At 30.0% G+C, this 25208-nt stretch overlaps 4 protein-coding genes across 4 annotated transcripts; 2 read left to right on the forward strand and 2 right to left on the reverse strand.

The window, feature by feature from the left end:
* The first annotated feature begins 652 nt into the window (after positions 1-652).
* LOC110668136 (cytochrome b561 and DOMON domain-containing protein At3g25290) lies at positions 653-3174 on the forward strand. The gene is made up of 3 exons (XM_058129131.1): positions 653-1379; positions 1872-2126; positions 2596-3174. The coding sequence occupies exons 1-3, from the start codon at positions 750-752 to the stop codon at positions 2902-2904; spliced, it is 1194 nt and encodes a 397-aa protein (XP_057985114.1). The 5' UTR covers positions 653-749; the 3' UTR covers positions 2905-3174.
* An 8810-nt stretch (positions 3175-11984) lies between these two features.
* On the reverse strand, positions 11985-13927 carry LOC110647945 (ras-related protein RABA5e). Its single transcript, XM_021802000.2, has 2 exons — positions 13443-13927; positions 11985-12450 (listed from the first exon to the last, which is right to left on the reverse strand). Exons 1-2 carry the CDS (start codon positions 13780-13782, stop codon positions 12134-12136), a joined length of 657 nt encoding a protein of 218 aa, XP_021657692.1. The 5' UTR covers positions 13783-13927; the 3' UTR covers positions 11985-12133.
* A 988-nt stretch (positions 13928-14915) lies between these two features.
* Positions 14916-18707, reverse strand: LOC110647946 (asparagine--tRNA ligase, cytoplasmic 2). The gene is made up of 8 exons (XM_058129133.1): positions 17927-18707; positions 17611-17847; positions 16652-17239; positions 16073-16258; positions 15920-15984; positions 15683-15812; positions 15513-15571; positions 14916-15334 (listed from the first exon to the last, which is right to left on the reverse strand). Exons 1-8 carry the CDS (start codon positions 18419-18421, stop codon positions 15151-15153), a joined length of 1944 nt encoding a protein of 647 aa, XP_057985116.1. The 5' UTR covers positions 18422-18707; the 3' UTR covers positions 14916-15150.
* Positions 18708-22685: 3978 nt separating this feature from the next.
* Positions 22686-24076, forward strand: LOC110647949 (EPIDERMAL PATTERNING FACTOR-like protein 9). The gene is made up of 3 exons (XM_021802005.2): positions 22686-23227; positions 23468-23544; positions 23705-24076. The coding sequence occupies exons 1-3, from the start codon at positions 23155-23157 to the stop codon at positions 23885-23887; spliced, it is 333 nt and encodes a 110-aa protein (XP_021657697.2). The 5' UTR covers positions 22686-23154; the 3' UTR covers positions 23888-24076.
* Positions 24077-25208: the final 1132 nt, after the last annotated feature.

Raw genomic sequence — 25208 nt, forward strand, 5'->3', positions numbered from 1 at the left:
TGATAATATTAATATTTTTATTATAGATCGATATAATAATTGAAATCATCAATATTTTTTGAGCAGAGAAAACATAACGTTTATTATTTTTTTAACCTAAAAATATATTATAATAGGTTTAATAAATTTTTATAAAATAAAATTAAAATTAATAAATATTTTAATAATAAATTAAAATGAAAAGATAAAGATAAAATACATAATAAAATTTAAGAATGAATTATGAAAATTATATAAAAAAATAATTTATTCACGATTTTATTAAGAAATTATTATAATTTTATTCTGAAATTTATTCTGTCTCTATTATTTTTATGTGTGTTTAAAAAATAAATTGCCACGACGCCAACTTGCAAAATCCAGCTCATCCACTTGGTTATTTGCTCATTCGTCCACCTGGGCTTGTGGGGCTCACAGATTCCACATGCGTCTCTAATCTCCTTCCGTCCATTGCTCATTCATTCTGCACATCCTGTCACTAATTATACAGTCATCCGCCCCGTTTGAGCTTGAGAAATTATCTTTCACAGCTTGCGCGTGTTCTCTACGATTCTGACAGAGTAGAAACAACGATTGCCACGTTGGCCCCTAAACGTGCCATTACATAATTGGGTATTAAACAAATTAATTTCCGAAATGGAAGTTGTCTTACTAGCTCTCAGTGTCTGCTTCTTTCATTTTGTCTTTAAATTCTTCCAAAGATTTAGCGTCCAGTTTCTTCAGCTCTCTAATACTGAAAGCTCTCAAAAATGGCTTCCCTTAGCTTCACTGCTTTGATTTTTGGTCTTTGTTTTTGGGTTTCTCTAACATCACCTGCTCTCTCTCAGACCTGCTCATCTCCGAAATTCACCGGCAACGATTTGTATGCTCACTGTGTAGACCTTCCTACGCTCACTTCCTACCTCCACTTCTCCTACAATTCCTCTAATTCTACTCTTTCTATTGCCTTCCTCGCTTCCCCTTCGTCGTCGGGTGGCTGGGTTTCGTGGGCTATAAACCCGACTGGCACTGGAATGTTTGGGGCTCAGGCGCTTGTTGGCTACAAGGATTCCGCAGGTCCTATGACTGTTAAAACGTACAACGTCAGCTCTGCCGCTTCGGTGGTGCAATCCAAATTGGCTTTTGATGTGTGGGACGAACAGGCAGAGGAGGATAACGGCGTCATGAGGATCTTTGCGAAAATTAAGGTTCCGGCGGACTTGGCAGCGAAGGGGGTGGTGAATCAGGTGTGGCAGGTGGGTCCCAGCGTCGATTCCAAAGGGGTACTGACGCCACACCCCATGCAGTCTCCAAATTTGAACGCCAAGGGAACATTGGATTTGAAAGGAGGACAGAGTGTCGCTACCGGTGGAGTGGACTCCAAGACTAAAAAGAGAAATGTGAGTTTGCTTTAGTAATTTTTCTCTGTTTCTCTCTCTTTCTCTCCCTCTGGTAGTGAATTGGATTCTTCGGAACATATTTTTCTTTTTCTCCTTCTTTCTTTTCTCCTCCCTTTCTGTTTACTGTTTTCTTTTATGATTTGTTTTTCAACAAGGAAATTTATATTAACGGAAATTTTCCTTAAAAATCAAAGTTTTTTTATGTTTAATTATTTTGGGAAACCTGAGCACACCAAGTTTCATGCTTGTTTCTTGCTGAAATTGAACATGGGTAATTTCACAGTTTTTGATCTTTTGTTGATCGGGAAATATCCCTCTCCCCCCCCCCCCCCAAAAAAAAAAAAAAAAAAACCAGTCGATAATACTAACCGAAGGGCAATAAAAAAAGAAAGCATTTGGATTACATATAAGAAGTGAAATTATAGACTAGATATGTAGGAATTTGTTGTGGGATGTTGCCAAATTATGATCATTTGATGATTTTCCTGCCAGATTCATGGGGTGCTGAATGCTGTGAGCTGGGGAGTTCTGTTTCCAATTGGAATTATAATAGCACGTTACCTGAGACCTTTCCAGTCTGCAGATCCAGCGTGGTTTTATCTCCATGTTTCTTGCCAGGTCTCTGCCTATGCTATTGGGGTTGCTGGGTGGGGTACTGGTTTGAAGCTTGGAAGTGAATCAAAGGGCATTCAGTGGACTGCTCATCGGAATATTGGGATCTCCCTTTTCTCTTTAGCAACGCTACAGGTAAATTCTTTTTCAATGATCAATGTGGCGAGGAGAAAGGGGAAAAAAATTGTGAAGGTTTTTGGGAGGGCGCCAGAGTTTAGCCCTATGCACACTGAACTTCATGATTTTATATGTGGCCAGTTTTTTCTTTGAAACAACATACCCTTAAATTTTGTTCCCCACTCGTTTGTTAAATCCTGGTGAGAGATTTTTATCGAATCTGGTCCTGGATTGAATTGAAAAGAAACTTCTTTTGGTCTTTGGTACTCATGTATCTACGGAAAAATTTTTGGGATAATTACCTGTTTTTCCCGTTCTTTCCTTCTCTAGTAGGAAACTTGATATTTATGTCTTTTTTCTGTATTTATCCCTCTTCTTGGCTGGCAATGGTGCCAATGAGTGAGATCTGGCAATTGGTTTATTGTGAAGTATGGGAATTGATTTTGAATATTTATTCTGATGGGTACTATTTGGTTGGTTCTCTCAGATTTTTGCATTGTTCTTGAGACCGAAGAAGGACCACAAATACCGATTCTATTGGAATATCTACCATCACGGTGTTGGATATGCCATACTTGTCCTTGGCATTGTGAATGTGTTCAAAGGTCTAGACATCTTGCACCCTGAACAGAAGTGGAAATCGACTTACATAATTGTGATTGCAGTCTTGGGTGGGATTGCTTTGTTGATGGAAATAATTACTTGGATAGCAGTCTTGAGAAGGTCTCAGAAATCCACCAAGCCCTATGATGGATACAACAATGGACAAGGCAGGCAACAACCATTCAATGCATGACCAACCAATTTGATATTTGGTCTCCCTAGTAGAGATATGATTTTGTATTACCCTTTTCACAACTTGAGATTCTACTAGGCCTACCTTCTTTTAGAACGCTTTCACTTCTCTTTTACTTGATATCTTGTAAAATGGTTTGGCTTCACATGATACAGATTTGTATTTCACTTCCTCTTTTTCTGCTACTCCTATAGTTAGGGTACAACACTTAGTGGCATGTATGTTTAATGAACAGATTTCTGAAGTGAAATTATTCATGGTTTTTCTTCTCTTTGATTTGTCAAGATTGCTTGCACTTCTCTATAAATTCCCGTGACAGAGACTTCCATCACGAGACGGTCCATGTTGTTGCTGCTATCAATAATAATCAATCCTACTTTTGTGGTAGGATGGGTTATCTTATATTTTATATAATATTTTCTAAAGGGAAATTAAAGGGCCTCGTGTTTGATGCAAATTTGTCAAGTTTCAGATAGGAAATTTCATGAAGTTTCTAGGAGTGGCTGAGGGGCTCTAATGTCATAATCTGATTTAACAAACTAAAGCCTCTAATGGAATCCTATATTACCTAACTATCATCAACTAAAGACACTTTGCTCAACCGTAATTTACTGAACCTTATTTTTAATTGAGACTTTTCATTAAAAATCCTTAGGAGGCAGGCATACACATGCTTCTGGTCCCCCTCTGCTTTCCCTATCTTCATTATTTCATCATTTCATAATTGCGTATCTTCTGTTCATCTATTGCATAGTTTGCTTTGTTTATGGATTCCAATTCCTTGACCCCTTTCTACAAGGCATTGGTTGCCTTGTCTTCTCATAATCAAAAGCCTAACTTATAAGGAGAGAATTTTTGGGTTCCTTCTCACACCTAATGACAATGACATGCCTAGTTTTGTCAATAACTCCTCTAATTACTTCCTATTTGAGGATCTACCATTTTACAGCAGTTAATTCCCTTGTAAATCAGAATCATTATTATAACATGAATAACATTAATTTTTATTTTTTTTTATAGAGCTTTCATTAAATCTGAATTAAAAATTTCATACTATTACAATTTTATAAAAAATTTAAGATAAACTACTTGTACAAAATATAATAGTAATTAATTTAGGTTAAAAGATTTGATTATGTTGATAAAGTATTTGATTTAACCATTCTGCAGAAAGTATACTCTACTCAGTGATAATCTACCATCGCTTGACTTCATAATTTTTCTTCGAGTTTGATTTGAAAATCATCATAATTTGATATACCCATAAAAAGAAAATTTGTACCTGTTATCATTGCGCTCCTATCTAAATAATAAAATAAAATATCTAATAACTTTATAATAATAATAATAATAATAAAACATTGTTAGAACGAAGGAAACAACAAAATTCACATAAGAAGAAATATCAAATCCTCGCAAAAAAGGAGATAATAAATTTTCTTAAAAGATGAGACAGAATTTAGATCTATCAACAACAATAAACTGAGAACAAACATTGATCTGTTTCAAAAAGATAAATATTTAGAGATTATAAAAAAAAATATAAAATAAATATAAGAAAATTGAACAAAAAAGGAGGGTAAGCATCCGTGGCCACTGCAGCTTATAAGAGAGAGAGAGAGAGATAACTTAGGGACAGATTGTTTTAATTATATACTTTGTATCAACTTTAATGTATCATGAAAAAATCAATCATTTGTAATGAGACCAAAAAATAATTAAAATGATTATCTTAGCATAATTTACTAATCAAACCTTAATTAACAATATAATTTTACTCTTAACTTACAATTGTCAAATTTTATTTCAATTGTTAAAGATTATTATAATTGCATTCATTTTTTTTTATCAAACTTTTGACTAATCCACCACTACTTGTAACAATTCGAATCCACCACTCTTAATTAATGAGTTTTAATTTATTGATATTAGAATTAATTTTACAATAATAAAATTTTGAGTTAAATTTTTATTAAAGTTAATTATACTAAAAAAAATTAAAGGGGAGAAAAAGTTGGTAGGATTTTGTTTGGAGATGAATGGGAAGGCGTAGGGAAGGAGACTAGGGGGAGTATTTGGAACGCAACCTGAAAGCTTTCCTAATGGTATGATGCATTTTCTCTAGAAAAAGATGCTTTGATTATGACCTTCCACCACAAGTAGCTCCCCCCACTTTAATTTCTCTTTCTGACCACTAATTGCCAATCATGATTAGTGAGGAACACAATTCATTCAATCTACTTTCCAGTTTCCACACCATGGAGAACAATTCTCGCCCATAAATTTAATTTTATTTTATTTTATTAAAAAAAATCAATTTAAATACTTTTTAATGAAATTTTTATATTAAAAAATTATTTTTTTTTTATTTTTTAGATTATGTTGAAATTAATATATATATATATATATGTTCTCAGTTTTTAAAAATTAATAATTTTTTTTTATTTTGGTTCTTTCAAATTAAATGTCTATTTAACTAGTTTTCTACCAATTTTTTATTAATTGTCTGAAAAATAAATAAAATATTCTTAAAAATAAATTATTTCTTAGATCTTAAATTATGTTAAAATTAAGGACAAATTATAATATTATAATTTAATCTCTAAAATTTAATAAAACTTATAATTTAGATATTATATTTTCAAAATTATATAATTTACTTTTTAAAATTTGATAAAACATATAAGTTAGTATTTAATGTTAAAATTTCGTTAAGTTACTATTAATTTTAGTAAGAATATCAAAATATTCTTATTTTTACTCTTAATTTAAAAATAATTTAATTTTTAAAATTTTATTTTCTTAATAATTTAATTCCTTGAGTTTTATTTTATTAATAATTTAGTCTTTATATTTTTAAAATATAGGCACATTAAATTAAAAATTTTAAATTTAAATTATTAAAATATAAATTAATTACTTTAAGATCCTTAAAATTTTTTATTAATTAAAAAATATTCATATATTTTACAAATTGACAATTAAATATTATAACTATTTATAAATAAGTAATTATAAGTTAGTAAGATTTTATTTACGTCATTATTATTTTAATAATATAAATAACTATATAAATTTATTAATTTATAATATTTTCATATATTATATTATATTATTGTAACACCCCAAAATTTTAAATTTTATTATTTTATGAGCATTTTTGGTATTTTAATTTTATTTAAATTTTAGGAATTTTTTTGAGATTTTTCGGATTTTAAAAATCGGGTTCGATTTTCCGAAAATATAAACTTTGATGATTTTTAAAAATTAATTTAAAGACCACGTGGCAAAACTAAAAATATATTTAAAGTTTAAGAATTTTTCTGAGTTTTCTGAAATTTTTTCGGAATTTTTGGACCTCATTTTCGGTCCCGAGGCAGAGTAAAAATTCAAAATTTTGTATTCCGAATCGAACCGGTCGAATCGAACCGGACCGGATCGGACCGATCAAATCGGACCGGCTCCTTTTTCTTCTTCTCTTTTCTTCCGCGCGTCCCGACCTCATCCCCTTCTCTCTCTCTTTTCTCTCTCCTCCCTCCTCCCCTTGCCGCGCCGCCACCTCCCCTGCCTCCCCACCTCACTGGCGCCCCACTTCAGCCCTCCCCCACGGCCGGCCGCCGCCTGGAATGCTGGAAAACGGCTCCAGAAGCAACGCGCAGCGCGAGCGCGACCGTTCACCTTCCCGGCCAAAATCCGGTCGATCCGGCCACCAATCGGACCGGGTCTTGTGTCTAAACTCATCTACTCGTCGAGAGCTTTCCATAGACACCAAGAACACCGAAATTCATTAAGCGGTTTGTCCAATTTTTGCCCGGGAAGTTTTAGCCCATTTTGACTTTCGGGCTAGATTTCTCACAAATCGTGAATCTCACGAGAAAACCGAGAGTACCAGAGCGCTCCACTCGTCAAGAGCTTCGCGGCGACATAAATTTCGAATTTTTCTGACACCATTTTTCGATGGGTCCCACGGAACTTCGCAGTGTCTTTCCGAGCATTAAATGAGCTTAGAAAATTCTGAAAAATTTATGTACTAACCCCCGTGTTGTGGGCTTCGTGTAGGTATCCTTAATTCGCAGAAATTCGACAGTTGACCGGTGCAGTGAATTTCGCCGCATAAACTGCACGAAAAGTCTCCGAATTGGCCCGAGGTTTTGGCTACCCCCCCATTGTCAGACATCCCGAGCGCGTTCCCGAAGTCAGAATCGGCAAAGGTAAACCCGAACCTTACTTTTTCGTAATTTTCTAGTGCTTAAATAGGATTAAAAATCCATAAAATATTCGTGGTAGCTCAGAAAATTATGATTCTTTTTGCAATAGCCTAGTAATATTGCTAAGGACCGCGGGGCAAAGTTTTAGAATTTTTATAGCTTATTTGGGCAGTTTTTGCAAAAATGATCAATTATAAGGACTAAATTGAAATTTTACGTATTGTGATGGATGACTGATTTGATGGGCCCAGGAGGGGCTGTGTGATGTGATTGAGTTGTGGATATATGGATTGTGAATATAGAAGTGTGTTTTAAGCCATTTTGCAGGTTGGGTAGGTCCTAGGTATAGGAGAGACTCTGCCGAATTTTCGGCACGACTTATGACGTATTTGGTCTTTTCTTGATTTGTATTGAGTCATGTGTATTAAATAATTGTAATGTAATTGTCAGGTGAGCCGGGACAGCCTTCTTCCTCCGCCCAGCCGCCCTAGTGACCGTTGTCAAGTCTGTGAGTAAAATATTAATTTTAATTGTAATTTCACTATTATTATATGTTCAAGCATGCCCATGCATCACTTATATGCATATATCTATGTAGATAAACTTTAGGCACGATTTATGTTGCATTCATAACTGTGAAAGTGCCATGTATGTTGTTGTGGTAATTTGGAGCAGTGTGTGTGCGTTGGCGTACGTGTGATGTGGTGTGGACTATGGATAGGACGGGTAGACACGGCTTGAGATCTTCGTTGGGACCAGGTCCTTTGGGGTAGACACGGCTTGAGTTCTTCGCTGGGACCCCGATTTGGTTATTAAGTGGAAGTCCGAGTTGAGTTCTTCGCTGGCGCAGTTGGAATTAAGAGAGCTGTATAGGGAATCAGCTCCCATATATTATGATTGATATTATTGGATGTGTGAGTGCTCCAAATTACCTTTTTGATGTTATGATGTGAAAATGTTGTTGATGTTGCATTTCACTCTACAGGATGCATTAGTTTTAGATAGTTATAGAGATTATGGTTAAAATTGATATTTTACTCTCTGAGTCGAACGCTCACTCCTGTTCAATATTTTTTTCAGGCTACAGGAGGATTTTATTGTGGTTAACCTGCTTTTCTTCTTCGCAGGTTGTTATTCAATATTTGTATAATTTTATTTACTCCTAGATTTTTCCGCATGTGTTAGAATTATTTAAATGATTCGGGTCTGTAATATAATTGTTATGTGGACCTGTAAAATTATTATATGCATGTTTGATGGACTGGATAAGGGAGCTAAGCTCCCATTTATCTTTATGTTGATTTGAGTATGTGGAGGGTGAGCTGAGCTCCCCAAGTGATGATATATTTTGTTTACAGGTCGGGTGAGTCAAAAACTCCCCGTTGAAAGGTCCACTTTATGACCGGACTCCGTCCGGTTGTTTTGTTGATATTGGGCCCAAATGGGCCTTAGAGTTGGGTTAGTGAATAGTTAGGCTTACTACATGCATCGGGGGCTTTAGGCTTGCCCAGGTCTTAGTGCCGGTCCGGCCCATAGGTTGGGTTGTGACAATTATTATATTATTTTATATATATATATATATATATATATATATATATATATATATATATATATATATATATATATATATATATATATAGGTGTAAATTATTATTAAAATAAAACTTTAAGGTCTAAATTGTTTTTAAATTTAAAATAAAATTAAAAATATTTTGTTAATTTTATTTAAATTTATAAGAAATTAACTGTAATTTTAATGATAAGGATTAATTTATAAATTTATTAGAATATTAAAATTAAATTATTTAATTTTAAAACTATGTAAACTAATTTATAAATTCAACAAAATCTTAAGGATTAAATTGTAGGTAAAATAATTTTTTAAAAACTAAATTATTTTTAAATTAAAAAATAGAGTTCAAAATATTTTAATTATTTTTAATAAAATTAATAATAAATTAACTAAAATTTTAACAGTATTTATTAAGTTATAATTTTTATTAAATCTAAAAAATTAAATTACTTAATTTTAAAATTATAATAATTAAATTATAATTTTTTAAAACTTTAAAAATTAAATTATAATTTATTTTAAAATTAATTATATGTTTTGAATATGAATAAACAGAATTAAAATACAAAATTTAAATTTTAAAAATAAAAAAATATAAATATTAATTTTGATATAATTAAAAATGAAAAAATAGTTTATCCAAATTAAAAACTAATTTGTCAATCGTAACGTCCTCTCGACGAAATGCAGAGTCATTATTGTAGATAACGACCATTTTTCATTTTTCAACCTAATAACAATAAGAAAATGGGGCCACGTCACAATGATGTTATGCTGACTAAATAATTTCAATTAATTAATTAATTAATTAAAAATGCTTTAAGAAAAAGAAATTGATATTACATCACCAATGCGTCACTACTTCATGTTGATAGGTGGACCATTTGGGATGTGGGTCAACTCAAACCTGTAAGTACGTAAATAGCTAATTCTACTTGACCCCTGACCTGCCGTTCAACCACTGAACAGCTCAGTACTCCAACCTCTCCATTTGTCTTGTTTCTGTATTTAATGCGGAGCACCAATTCACATGATATTCCTTTTTATAATATTAATATATAATATTTTTTTATATATAAATTATTAAAAAATATTTTATTAATATTATAATAAATTATTATTATAAAATAATTTATAATATATTAATTATATATATTTATATTTATATTATATAGATAAATTTTAATTACTTTTATTATGAAATTTTTATTAAAAATTTTGAGAAATAAAAATAATAAAAATAAAATTTAAAATAATTAATAAAAATTTTAATTTTATATAATTATATAAAAAATTCAGTTATAATAAAATATAATGAAAAATGAGTAAAATTTTAAATATTGACATTTATTGAGAGAGAAATCCAAATCTTCACGTATTTGGTTGACTGAGTGGACACGTGTTACGTCAGTGGAGACAAGAAGTCAGGCTTTAACCTCACGCTCAGAGCACTTTTATTTATTTATTTATTTATATGCTTCAAACATAATAAAAATAATAAAAAAATATAAGTCATATGCTTCTTCGTAAGCATCACAGGCTTGGTAGGACTGATCAGTAATATCTTATTTTCCTTATTTTTTGTACGATTAATTTTGATTATAATTTAAATTCGAAATTTTATAAATTTATAAATGATTTTTATACTACAATTTAATTTAAAATGATTTTTTAATAAAATTAATGTGTTTGAAAATGAAATTGTAAATAATCTTATTAATTTGATTTGAATAATAGAAACTAAAATAAATAGTCTTATTTTATAGAATAATTTAAGTTAATAGGATTTTTATTAAATATTTAATAAAATTCTTGTAAAATTATATTAATTTTGATAAATTTTCAAATGAATTTATTTTTTAATTTATTCAAATAAATTGACTATTCCTATAATAATAATAATAATAATAATAATAATAATAATAGTATTGGGAATAGCCCAAGAATATAAAACCCAACCCATGAGTTTTACTCTAATTATGAATGGAGAGAACCCATGTATTATATGGCTTTGATGATGAAAAGCAAATACTCATTGGGGAATTGTGAAGGTAGACGCAATGGATTATTTGATCTGCTTGATATGCTTTTGGCAGAGCTGACAAGGGAGCGTGCAATGGCAATAGATGCAAGACGAGAGTCTCAAGCCAAGGCCCAAGGCATCTTCCTCGACAGCTATGGCTGTGGGTGCTTCCGTTGGGGCTGCTGTTCGTTTTTGTAATATTAGCTTAATTTTCAAGCTAAGAAGAGTTGACAAAAATTAGCAATAAAGGAATGAAAATGAACAGGGTAAAAGTAAAAATCACTAAATTCAAATTTAAACGCGATTAATATATTTAATATCTAATTTTGTCTCAAATTTTAATAAAATGGAAAATTCTTCTTTGAAATTCTAATAAGGTTGGATGGATGAGTACTCAAAAAAATACCCCACATTGCCATCCTAACAATAGTAATTAATAAATTTACTATTAAAATTATATAAATTTTGATAATGTTTTATGTTATTAAATATTGAAACTATATTTAAAATATGTATACATTATTTTTATTATTTTGATTTTTTTAATTTCATATTTCACAAATATTAATTTAATATTTATAAATTATTTTATTTATTTTTAAATAATTTATTTCAACAATTATTTATTCATATTTTTTATTAATTCATATTAATAATATTTATCATAATTTAATATTTTTTTAAATTAATAAATACTAAATAATATCAATTTTTAAATATTTATAAAATATTTAATATAATTTGGTCACTGTACTAATTTTATTAATTCTCTAAATAAATATTAATACTTCTTTGCATATAAATAATATTAATATTTTTAAATTTTTTTTATATTATATAGTTATTAATTTTATGTACAATTTTCAAATTTTTTATATATAATAAATAATAATTTTTTAATTTTGCAAATTAATATTTGTATGTTTATTAATTATAAAAATATAAGGGCTTATTTATAAATGTTATAATATTTAGAATTATTTTATAAAATATATGAATGATTTTCTTATTCAAAAATTTTTTTAAGAATCTTAAAATAATTAATATATATTTTTAAGGATAAAAAAATAATTGAACGATTTTTAGTATTTTTTTTTAATTTTTTATTTATTGATCACTATCTATACTAACGACCAGCCCTCTCTAACACCTCATTTTAGTATTCCAATTGCCTCCCTTTCATAAATTGCCCTTGAATTTCATTGATAAATGGATGAGAATGGATGAGCGTTTACCAATTCTAACTTCCATAATTCAGTAGGTTAAAAAATAACAGTTTAAGAAAGGAAAATATTCTTCTTTCTTATATTTGATTGAAATGGAAAATTCTTTAGTGATCAACACCAATTATAATTAATAATCATATAAGAAAATGGGGATAAAATACTATGCCCCGAAAGGTGCACAAGACAGCAAGAACTGAAATTATGTAGCGCAGCAGGAAAAACTATTTTGCTTTGATGAATTTTCTCCATTCTTGACCAGACTGACTCGGTTTGCAGTCAACTCAGCCTTGTATAAATCGGAATTCAGAATTTTCTTGCTCACATCGTTGTATATCTCACGGATCACCACCTCAAAGGCTGCCTGAACATTAGTAGAATCAAGGGCTGATGTCTCCATGAAGAATAAACTTTCTTCTTCTGCAAGGCTTTTGCCCTCCTCTACACTCACTTCTCTAATGTTCTCCAGATCACGCTTGTTCCCTACAAGCATTCTTGCTACTGTAGTATCACAATGAGCTGCAAGATCATTTAAAACAAGGTCAAAATCAATGATTTTGGACAAAAAAACTCATAAAATAAAATGCTTGTTTTTGGCTAAAACATATTCCACTACTCTGAATGCCAAAATTTCATGGGTGCTGAGCATAAATGCTTTTAGATTTCTAGTGATTCCAGAATACGTTTAGCCCAATGTAGTAAGAAGTTTACTTCCTTGAAAGTTCATGTAATTTTATGAAGTGCTAAACCACAACTAGAGTGCTCTTTCAAAAGTTCATGGATCAAAAGATGAAACTAAACTCTTCCAGTTCCAGACTCTACACTCTACAGTAGATGGAGTTTCGAATGGTCATGGTAAAGATTGCACAACTCAGATCAGTTAAACCTTGATTTAAGAATTTGCACCAACTTGATAAAAACTGCATTTGACAGAGTTAAAAATGTTAATGGCAGGAAGAGGTGATTGTTAATAAATAAAAGACCTGATTGCTCTAAGATAGTTCAACTTTACAGGAAATCTTTATAAGTAATCCAACATTTCAAGACTCTGTATATGTTGTTTTATTTATGCAGCAAATCAAGTGAGAGTATCAAGTATATATAGTTCACTGAGAATTGATTATGTTTAAACTGGATGTTCGAAGAATGCTACATATTGGACAATGATTGTGTATGTACTACCATACCAAGACGATGCAGGATTCTAAAATTTGCCGCTGGGGAAAACAATTTCAATTTGCTAAATTAAAAAGGCTCAGCATCTAAAATGCACTAATTCCATGTTCTTTTTAGTTTTGATACATTTCAACAAGCAATTTTAGCAATCATTTTAGCTTTTAAGCTATTCCCTATCTTCAAATCAAACAATATTCTACCATATAAATTCAGTAGGTAAATTCTTCAGTTGGTTTCCACTAAAACGAAGAGAATGAAAAATAAAATTTTGAATCAATTAAGCAACCAAACAGAAAAAAATGGCAGCAAGATAAAAAGAACAGAAAGAAACTTACTGCTGAGTTCATCCAACCACCTTTTGACGCTATCAAAACTTGTCCTCCTAGTGATATCATAGACAATTAGTACACCAACAGCACCTCTATAATAAGCAGAGGTAACAGCTCTAAACCTCTCTTGGCCAGCAGTGTCCCAGATCTGTGCCTTGATTTGTTTGCCATCAATATCCACCACCTGGGTCTGAAACTCTACCCCAATAGTAGCCTTAGAATTGTTATCAAACTCATTTCTTGCAAACCTGGATAGTAAATTAGATTTTCCCACAGCAGAGTCACCTATTAGCACAATCTTGAACAAGTACTCTTCAGCTCCTCCTCCTTCTTGTTCTTGACCCATTGCAGAGTTCTTGATGTGACTTCGATTCGTGTGCGGCCTAAATCACATATTGATAATGGGATTTGCGCGTGAATGTGCTGTAGGGTTTTAGCTTTGGAGAGGAGGAAAGAAGGCACGGACAGGCTGCGTGATTGGCGGTGAGTTTGGGGTTTTTATAAGGAAGTTGTGCGGTGGCCTTTGACTCTGGAAGGTGACAGCTTTTATTATCATTTTCAAGATTTTTATATTTAAATAAAAAAATAAAATTTATGATTTTCCTTGAATATTTTTTGAGTTTCTAATAGCATCATCACATGACCTTATTTGGTTGAGGCCATTTCATAATGTCTGTCCTCTAACTAACAAGAAATTTTGAAACTGGATTCATCATTTATAATTACCAAGATTGGTAGATCTACTGAATTGATGGTATTCTGCTATATTTCTTTTTCAATTTCTACTAATTTTGCTTTTCTTTTTTAATTTTTACTAATTTTGACTTTTAAGTGAATTTCAATATGAGAAAATATTAAAATTTTCGTGAAGGAAAGTTAATTCAGTTGGTAAAATTTATTTAGTGCTCGTATCAAATTAAGAATTTAAACCTTACTGATCATCTTTTTTAATAGGCAATCCTAAATTTTACTGTAATATGGTATGCTCTAACGCTAAATTAAAAAGTCTCTCTTCACCTAAACTTTTATAGAAAAAACTTTTATTTATTATTTTTTTATGAGTTCATAAAAATGCAACTAAATTCTTTTTATTTTTTTTAATTTAAAATATTCTCCAAATTTTAATTCTATCAATAATATAGTCCTCTCATTACAAGTGAATGATTTTTTTTAATTAATTAAAGTGAGAATAATAAAAATAAGGATAAATTACAACTTACCCTATAAAATTAATTAAAAATCGTTAGTTTATTTTTCTATTTTAAATTTTAAACTATGTCCATAGGTTTTATTCTATCAACAAAATAATCATATTAAACTATGTCCTTAGGTTGTTGTGTTCAATATGAGCTCTACCCATTTTTCTTCCCCATTGATGCCAGAAATTAATTCCCTGCTTAATGCTACAATGGGGACATAGTATCCCTAGATCAGAAAATTGCAATGTGGCTTGTCTGGCATGTCAAAACTCAGTTTACATGAGAACATAAATGCATAAATTTGGAATAATCTTATCTGAACCGATAATTTTCCTTGTGTACATTAGGTCAACCAGAATTCAAAATAATGCTCTTGATCTAGCATACACCTTTCTTGTACTTTTATCTACCAGCATTTACAATTACATATTTACATAGACAACATTTTGCTAATTTATTGGCTTTCATGCAAGGTCATTCCATTGTTGGAGGTATGATTCTTTCTGGTAGCCTGTTTAGTTATTAACCTTGCTACTGCTTCTGGGGAAGGGAATTGCATCTCTGACATCAGGGATGCCAGTAGCGAAGAGAACCATAAGGTCATACCCAAGAGTAAAACCAGAGTGCTTGACCGTTCCGTACCGGCGAAGATCTAAGTACCATTCATACTGCTCTCTGGGCAAGTTTAGTTCATTTATCCTGAGAACAATTTCAGTAACAAAATTTAGGAATTAGTTCTTATTTTGCTAAGGACTTATGCAAAAGATTATGAACTTAAGGTTGAATTGCCATTAATCTGAACAATAAATAAAGTTTAGAGGAGATAAAATACTGATAGTAATTAACATAAAAATCAGTAGAACAATGGTGCTGTAACCTTTCATTTAGCAAATTGAAGCGTTCCTCCTTTTGGTTACCTGTGATGAATGTTCCACCCTGAAAAAATCCAGTATTATAAAATTCTGTTATATTAGCATTTCGAAGGAGTGGAAAAGTCCCAATGAAACATCAAAATTATGCATGTCTTCAGAGAAATTTTGATCTTACCCTGGGTATAACCATATCAAATGCTGCAACTGTTTTTCCATCGTCATTCAATCGTACATAAAATGGCTTCAATTCTTTTGGGAAGTTGTATAAAATTACAGGCCTCTTATAGATTTCATCAACCAAATACCTGTCAGAGCATGAAAATATTGTAAAGTAACCACATTCGAAAAAAGCCTCCGTTCCCATCTTTTCAAAAACTTGTATATGTATAAAATAACAACTTAATATAAATACCTTAGATGTTGAGATGTTAATTCAATGCCCCATTCAGGTTGAGTTTCAAATTTTCTATCAGCAACCTAGTTGCCAGAAAGTTGAAGACCTTTATGAAGTAAACTTGCTGGATGAAATGTGTCTGTTAGTAATGTACAAGAATGGGTAACTTACATTTTTCAAAGCATTCACTGCTTCCGTATAGGTGATCCTTTCATATGAAAATGATATCATTGATTCAAGAAGATTGGTTCTGGTTTTGTCAATGCGTTTTGAAACAAATTTCATTTCTGATGAACAATTATCCAAAACCCATTTGCAGAGGAACATGAAATAGTCTTCTGCACAGTTCATGGCATCCTAGGAAATGCACAACATATAGAAATTTTTATTAAAAAAAAAATCTTCATATTTATTTCAGATATTTCTATTCATAGATCTCTCAAAAGCGCTATAAGTTCATATCAAAAATTGCAGAAGGTTCCCAATGAACATAGGATGCTATCACATTAATAAAAGTTGAGAAAAGTTATCAATCAGCTGGACATCATTCTATGTAAGTTGAAATAAGAATTTAGAAAAAGAATGAATGATTATAGACAAGTTAATTCTATAGCATACCCAGTGATGAACAAACTTTTTTATAAATAAACTTTCATGAAAATCATGTTTTTGACCAACCAAACTTGCTGAACCAGCATTAATGACTTTCAGCTCATAATAGCAGAAGGAACCAACCAATGATTGTCATACCTCTAGTTCTGAAAAAGCCATTTCAGCCTCAACCATCCACGTCTCTACCACTTGTTTTGCAGTTCCCCTTCTGTCTGCTCGAAACCTAGGTCCAAATGAGTAGACATTTCCAAGAGCACATGCATAGCTCTCCATATGAAGGACACCAGAAACTGTTAGGTAAGTAGGTTGAGAGAAGAAATCTTCGGGAACCTGAGCTTTACTAGCCTTCCTTAAAGCTTCCAATCTAAGTTTTTCTTTTTCTTCTAATTGTGATAACAGTTGACTTGTTTTGAGCAAATCCTGCTGTGCTGCGACCAGTGCTTCCCTGTCGCTGTCACTTCTCTGGAGTTGTTGAATTAGATTACTCTTCTCTTTTATGGCAGCCTTAACAATTTCAAGATTAGTACCATCAGTACTATCAGTAATTTCTGGCTGTTCCTTTTCAACTTCTTTGACAGGAACAGTAGTAACCCTGAACTTTGTACTAAATCCTTCACCATCTGTGATTGTCATAATGGGCACTTCCACACTGAGAAACCCATTATCTTGGAAGAATGTGCGAGTCGCAAAAGCCAAGGCACTACGGATTCGCGTAAGAGATGCCACCTACATAAAGTAAAAAACAAATCAATCAAAAGGTCTATTAGGATGATCAACTATAGGCTATGTCCTAGAAATCCACAGGGTTAAAATTTCATATTTGTGATCCTGAATTATACAAGTCTAATAAACTTGAAAAAGATCACTCTTTCATTCCATTTCCTGGAAACTTGGATTCCCACACACAATGGAAAATATTGCAATTCTAATCTCTTCAATAATGGGCAATATCACTAATCATTTCCAGAAATTTCTTTCCCCAAATGGCAATGCATAACAAGAAGAAATTATGAAAAAAAAAAAATTACCCTCATTAGCCTGGTATTATGGACTAAAATGCATGCAGAGCATACAGTAACAACAAATGTACAACTTACCGTATTTGTCCGAGGCCGAAAATGAGAATAATCTCTCAAGGTCTCTAATGGCAATCTTTTTCTTGATAATAGATACTTATCATCTTCCACTGCACCTATATGAAGGATTTTCTCTACTTTGAACTCAATACCCTGTTTTCCCTGCTCTGATAACTGATGTATGACTCCCTCAGCTAAAATACAAGTTCCAATAGGCCTTGAGCCCACAGGGAAATCATCAGAGAACTGCATCGTAACCTATAAAAAATCGAACATAGATATTAACCATAGGATTTCAAAGGAAAATAGGGATCTCCAAGTGTAAAATTTTGCATACCTGGAGACTTGCAACACAAGAACCATCGCTAACAAGCAAGTTAACAATTGGAGGAGGAGATGGTATAGAGGCTACAGGTGATTTAGAGGAAGCAGGCCGCAATTTTGCACGAACTGGGTAATTACCACCACACCCGAAAATCTTCGATATGGACCTGAGTATGGGTACTCGAGTTTGGAGAATCTCCAAGCAGCTGGCATCTTTATGGCCTAGAGACGCAGTAGCCTCATCATTATCCTCTGGCTGCAACTGTGGAGGAGGGTCTTTCCTCACCTCCTTGGAAGCCCTCACCCACCCACCAATCACCACTTTCTCACCCACCAATCCAACCCCTCCATCGCTTCGTTCTAAAATGGTTTTCAGGACCACCCGATTTGAGTACTTGAATGGTAGAATCAGAGGAGTGGTGGGTACAGGTTCTTGAGGGGTTGTTTCTGGTTCTTCAGAGGGTGTTATGGACTTTTGAGGTGCCAAAGCGGGTTCTTGGGATGCCATGTTGTGGTTTAAACAGAAGGAGAAGATAGAATAGAGACAAGAAAGGAGGAGAAAATTTGCAGGTTGTTGAATTGGGAAATGAATGAATGATGAAGAAGAAGGAACATGGATGTGATGATATAGAAGAAGAAGGATGCTTTGCTTTGGAAGTCATTCTTGAGGATGGGTGTGAAGGAAAGGAATTGTTTCAGAGAATTGACAACAGATATGAGAAATTCAGAGAGAAGGAAAGGGAGGCAAGGTTTGGTATTCTTGAAGACTGGGCATTCGCGGGAATTCAAATTGAGTACTAGAATAAAAAATGTACAGAAACCCAAAAGAGAGGGCAATGTTGAATTGGGCTTTGCATTCATGGGCTCAAAAGCGAAAACAGATTAAATAAAAGGATCGAAGTTAAAAATTTCCAAAGCACTCTTGGGCTAATCTAAATTTTTTTTTATTTAAATTTAATTCTGTGAGTTTAAAATACAAGGTTAACTTTCTAATAAAGGATTTTCTAATTTCCTATTTTACTTATCTATTTGAAAAAAATATTCATAATAATATTTATTTTTAATAGAATTAGTTAGGGAGAGGGTCCATTAATTTAAAATTATATTTTCCATATTATATGTACAAATTATAGTAGAAAAAAATGTAATCTATCCTAATTTAAAGTAAAAATTAAATGAAAACTCATACACCAATAATAGCAATATTATTTTAATTAGTATTTATTTTGGAGGGACAACCAATCATAACATATTAAAGATATTTTATAATAATTATAATAGGTTGTGTATACACTCAATCTACTATAAGAATGAGTTTAATAATGATTAAATTATATATTTATATAAAAATTTATATAAAATTAATTAAAATATATATAAAAAATATAAATTTAAACATAAATATTTAATTAATAATTATTAAATTTATTTTCATAACAGTTTACAATAATCACACTCATTATAGTTATTATATATTACCTTAAATTTTGAAAATTTTAGGAGAGTATGGCCCCTAATTATGCCCTTAGAAAATTCAATTCCTAAATAACTTATCTTTGGATATATCGATTCAATTAATTATTGGAATACTACATACTTTTAAATGATGTGCAGCTATCTATTCATATAAATTTTCTTTAATATTTGATTTTTATTGTCTAAATATCTTACTTGAATTGACATTTAATTTTAAATAAAAATTTAAGTATTATATATTTGTAAAATTTTATATAGAACGTATAAAAGGTATATTTTAATAAAGACAGAAAATATTGATTATTGATGTACTTTTTGAAAAATAATAATCTTTTTAAATTTGAGAGTATTAATTTTATTTATTTATTATTTTAATAATAATTTAATATTTAATTTTAAAAAAAATTGTTTCAAAATCATATTAGAAATTTTATTAATGATAAAATTTTTAATTAATTATATTAAATATAATTTAAATTTGTATAAAAAAATTTAAAATAATTATATATCTATTAAAACTAAATTTAATTTTTATTTCTTATATAATTATTAATTATTTTCTTCTAAATAATGTGACAATATAGTATAATTGTATTTTAAAAATCATATATTATTAGGAAAAATTTATCCGTAATAACAAATATAATAATAAATATGTTCAAATTGAAATCTTAAATATCATACTAATATTCAAGAAATAATAATAATAATAAAGTTAAAAGTCAAAATAATTTCCTAATTTCTGATATTCATTTATTTATTCTCATGTTGATTTTTGTTTTTTGAATTCTTCAATTTGTTGTTCTAATTAAATCTTTTATACTTTTTAACAATTGCAAATTTTCAATATTTTCCAATGCATTATTTTGCAATTTTTGGTCATTCAATTTTCAAACTATATTTTTATAGAAACATTTTTTTTTTAAGTATAGTCTATACTATGAATGTACACATAAAAAAAAGATTTTGAAAAACAATTAATCATTATGAATAAAAATAATGGATTTAAAAAATAAAATATAGTATATAATTAAAAAATAAATGTGTAAATTTTAAAAATAAAGAACAGTTAAATTACAGTGAAAAAAAAAATTTAATAAGCTCTATATATACACTCAATATTCAATAGAAGTGAGAAATGAATTTTATTTTTAAGTATTAATAAGTAAATTATTTAATAATAATTGACATAAATATCATTTAATTTTAAAATTTAATTATTAATAAATTGTTTGTATTATTCTTTAAATTAGTTTATATATATATATATATATATATTATATCAAAAGATGAAAATAAAATAAAAATTTAACAACTTTGAAAGAAGTAAAATATATAAAAAATGAAGAAAAAAGTAAAAAATGAAGAAAAAAAAAAATACTATATGATTTCGCGCTTTAATACATGAGGAGTATTTTTTTTTTTCCAATTTGATATCTTGTATTTTTACTCTTTAGCAAGTGTGATACAAACCGTCAATTACTATTAAATTATATTAACGTGACGAACACATGAGATTAACATGGAAACAAATGAGCAACACACCAATGTTATGTGTTTTCCGCATAAGCACCGAATTCATCATGTGTTATCACATATTTATCATGTCAGTATCATTTAACAATAACTAATAATTTAGACCATATTTATTAATAGAGAATAACACAAAGTATTAAATTAATAAAAATTAATCCACATTTCTTATGTGTTAAAGCATGAAATTACATACATTATATTTTTTATATTTTTTCTTAAAAATAAAAAATAAAAAGAAAATAAAGATTTAAATTTTAAAAATTAAAAATATAAATTGAATGTCAATGGAATGTTATTTTAAATTAAATTTTAAGGTAATCAATATATAAATGCCAAGTGGATGTTAATTAATAAATTACTATGCTATGTGACTTAAAAAATATAATACATGGCAATTTTTTAAAATTTATTACTAATCCAAATGTTTTATTTTATATATATATATAATTTCTATTTAATTCTTATATTTTACATTCATTAAATTATTTAGTATTTCTGTCAATTTTTTCGTTTATCAATATTAGTCAACTTACTATTTAATCTCTTTATTTTAATAAAACTAATTAATTAGTCCTTATATTTTTAAAAATCCCATTAGTTAATCAATGTAATTTGATTTAGTTAATTTTTTAGTTGCGTAAGTATTTTTCATACTTAAATTATTTAATTCTTTCACCCTTATTTCTTTTTTATCCTTATTTATTTCTCTCTCTATTTTTTTTCTCTCTACGCCTACACTCCTATCTCTTTCATTTTCTTTGTTTTTGATAAAAGTGATACAAGTTGTCTACACAAAAAAATTAATCAGTTTTTTTAAATTTTTAAATACTCAACTCAACTTTTATCCCAATAATTTGGAGTCGACTATATGGATTCTCTTTATCCATTCTAAATGATTTTGGGTTAAATTAATTCTTTAAATTTTTAAATAATCAAATAAAATTATTTTCAAGTACAGAAAACATAAAATGATCTCTAAAGAATTGAAAAAAAAAAGTGATTTCAAATTTAGTCTCCACATAGCAAAATTTTTATTTTTATCCAATAATATATTTTTTAAAATATATAGATCAATTAATTAATTTTATTAAAATAAAAAAATTAAATAATAGTATTTTTAAAATACAGAATCAACTAATCGATTTCTTTAAAATAAAATGACTAAATAATAATTTGAATAATATGAATAATGAAAAATTTGATAAAGTGAATAAATAGTTTAACAAAAATAAAATATATAATTAAATAATATATTTTTTAAAATATAAAAATTAAATAATTAATTTCGTTAAAATAGATATATTAAAATAAATAGTAATTTTCTCACTTGTCGGATGAAATTTAATATTGACAAATGCTATACACTCCAGTACTGCTGAGTCTTGCTCTGGCAATAAAGGCTGATTTTCCATGAGCGCACAAGGTAGGCATGTTGACTTTGCCATTAGTTTCAAGCTACAAAACCACAGACAAAATATGCGAGTATTTCCCGAGCTGTTGTGAACTTGTGATGAATGCCTTGAAATCAATTTACACGAGACGGATGGCAAGCGAAAGATGATACAGGAGCATTGCCGATGTATAAACAAAGAAAGAGGATAAAATACATATTACAGAGATGTGGAATCTATTTATTTTTATATATATATTTGTAGTAACTGAAAAGCTTTTTGACTAGAAAAGAGTTGAAATAATTTGGAGATGCTTCCACATGCATGGATTTCAGGCATATTTAATTTGGTGTGGACTGTGGAGTGGGTGCTGTAACCCAAGCCCTGCATGCTTCGTTCGGTGGGCGAAATGACTCTACCAACCAAAGAGAGGTTACCTTATGCAAAAACATATTTCAACTTTGAAACCCAGATTAAAATGAATCTCTACCCTTTAAAATCCCATTTTAGACCTTCAAAATATTTTTATTATCCGATGATAATGAGAAATGCTTGTTGGGTATTTTGGTAATCCTCTTCTACAGTCCATTGATTCCATGGTTTTAGCTCCAGCAGGCAATCTGTCCGTTTTAAAAGTTTTTGGGGACCCTCTGAGTTTTGCCAGGTCTATCATTTATGGTCATTAATTGCCTACAACTCTCTCTCTCTCTCTCTCTCTCTCTCTCTCTCTCTCTCTCTCTCTCTCTCTAGCTCTGTTTCTTATACATTTATCTTTCAAGCATATTGACCGCCAGTTCATTTATCACCTTCAAAGTTTACTCCAATACAAAGGGAAAGCATGGCAAACAGTAAACAATGCAACTTACTTCTGCTACTCTTCTGCTTTATCATTGCTGCATATGTTACTCAAGGTTATTATCTTCTTTTTCCTTTCTATATATTTTGTTCTACTTCAAAAATATTTCTGCAAATTTTATATATTCGAGTTCACTTGTCCTTTCTTGCATTCTCATATATAGATCTACTTTCTTTCTTGTGTTTGGTTGCCATGAATATATTGTAATTATCTTCTTTCTTTCTCCTATTCTTATCCACCAAAATAATTGCTACAATTATGTATATCATGTTTAATAATCATTCTCCTATTGCAGGATCCAGAACTCATCAAGTACTACTACTTCCTAATAATCCGAGAATCCCTGTCTCACAAGGAGTACTGAATTTGCAGGTAAGGGATTAACAAGCATTTTCCTCTGAGAAATTCTTGGTTAATTTGATTTGTTTGCCAATCACAAAGAAAAAGTTATAGAAAAGAAAGAAGGGTACTCAATTTTTTTTTTCTTTCTAAATTTTTGAACAATGAAATCTTTTGAATTTGGAACCTGCAGGTTGGCATTGAAGTACAGAGTTCCAGGAATTCAAGGAGATTGATGATAGGATCCACAGCTCCTACTTGCACTTACAATGAATGCAGAGGATGCAAATACAAGTGTAGGGCTGAGCAGGTTCCTGTGGAAGGAAATGACCCAATAAATAGTCCATACCACTACAAATGTGTTTGTCATGGGTGATGGATGGACATATCAAATCATATAAAATATGTATGAGTGTGTAGCGTCCACTGGACTGGATGCTTGAATTTTTGCCTGTTCCAGTATCATGCAATTTCCTGATAAAATGATTTTCCTTGTTCTTCTCATTCTTCTGTTTCTTGCTGATGTACTAAGGCCAATAAACTTGCCTATTCAAATGATATAGTATAGATGCTCTCAGTGTTTTGTCATGAAACCATTCCATATAAAAATTCAAGAACCCTTTGATGTAACTTGATTAGCAATCACACACCAAGCAAGAAGAGAATGATTGATTGGAGCATGATAAGCTTGTGAGGCCCATTGGAAGGTTAAGAGTGAAAGGAGAGAGAGGCAGAGACCAAGATTCTGGAAGAGGTGGGTACATATTAGATGGTCCACAAAATTATAACATAAGCCTAGCAAGAGATCACATGGGCAACTTGTTTGAACTTTGAACTCATTTATTAATTTTCACCGAGTGGTGGCAAAGCTGAAAATTACTAATAATATATGCAAGAAGCTGATTCACTAGCTAGGGCCATGGATGGAGGTCTTTTTTTTTTTCTTTAACTGTAGAAAAACAAGCAAATGCTGCCAAATTAAGAACTTGAATGCAGTTGGCCCTTTCATAGCAGTTTTCATTTTCTTGAGAAAACACTTGTGCCCACATGTTTTATATGCATGTTCTTTAGTAGGTAGAGAATCATTTTCTTTGGCTTGGGTTCCCACTTTTACTACATTCTAGTTGGCTCAGAAGCTTTTAAATGCATATGGGTTTGTTTTATTGCATGAGTTCTCAGAGTTGACGGGAAGCTCAAGATAAGAATATTCAGTGGTTTGGTGCATGTAATTACAATTATTAATTTATCCCAAATTAATAACAAAATATGTTTAAGGATATAAAAACTTTTGTAATATTTCTAAAATGCACTCTATATTTATATATCATAATTTTCTTGGCCAACCTTTTGTTTCAAAGTTTCTCAATCTTTGTTTTATGAGAATTCTCAATAAAAAAAAAATGTTAAGTTTTGTCTCTGTATTTATTAGGATGTTCAATTTAGTATATTTTTAATTTTTGTTCAAATTAATTTTAATTTAGTTCAAAAATAAGATTTTTGAGTTTTTTTTTTGTTTTTTTAATTTATAAAAAATAAAAAAGTTTAATTTTTTTATTTTTAGACTAAATTTATTGATTTAACCCCAAAAATTAATAAGCTCAATTTCTTAAATTTTTTATTTTTGAACTAAATTGAATTTAAATTGAAATTTGTGAATTAATTGGACAAAAAATTAAAATTAATTAAATTAAACATTT

This window comes from Hevea brasiliensis, chromosome 10 (genome assembly GCF_030052815.1).
Source record: "Hevea brasiliensis isolate MT/VB/25A 57/8 chromosome 10, ASM3005281v1, whole genome shotgun sequence".
NCBI classification, from domain to species: domain Eukaryota; kingdom Viridiplantae; phylum Streptophyta; class Magnoliopsida; order Malpighiales; family Euphorbiaceae; genus Hevea; species Hevea brasiliensis.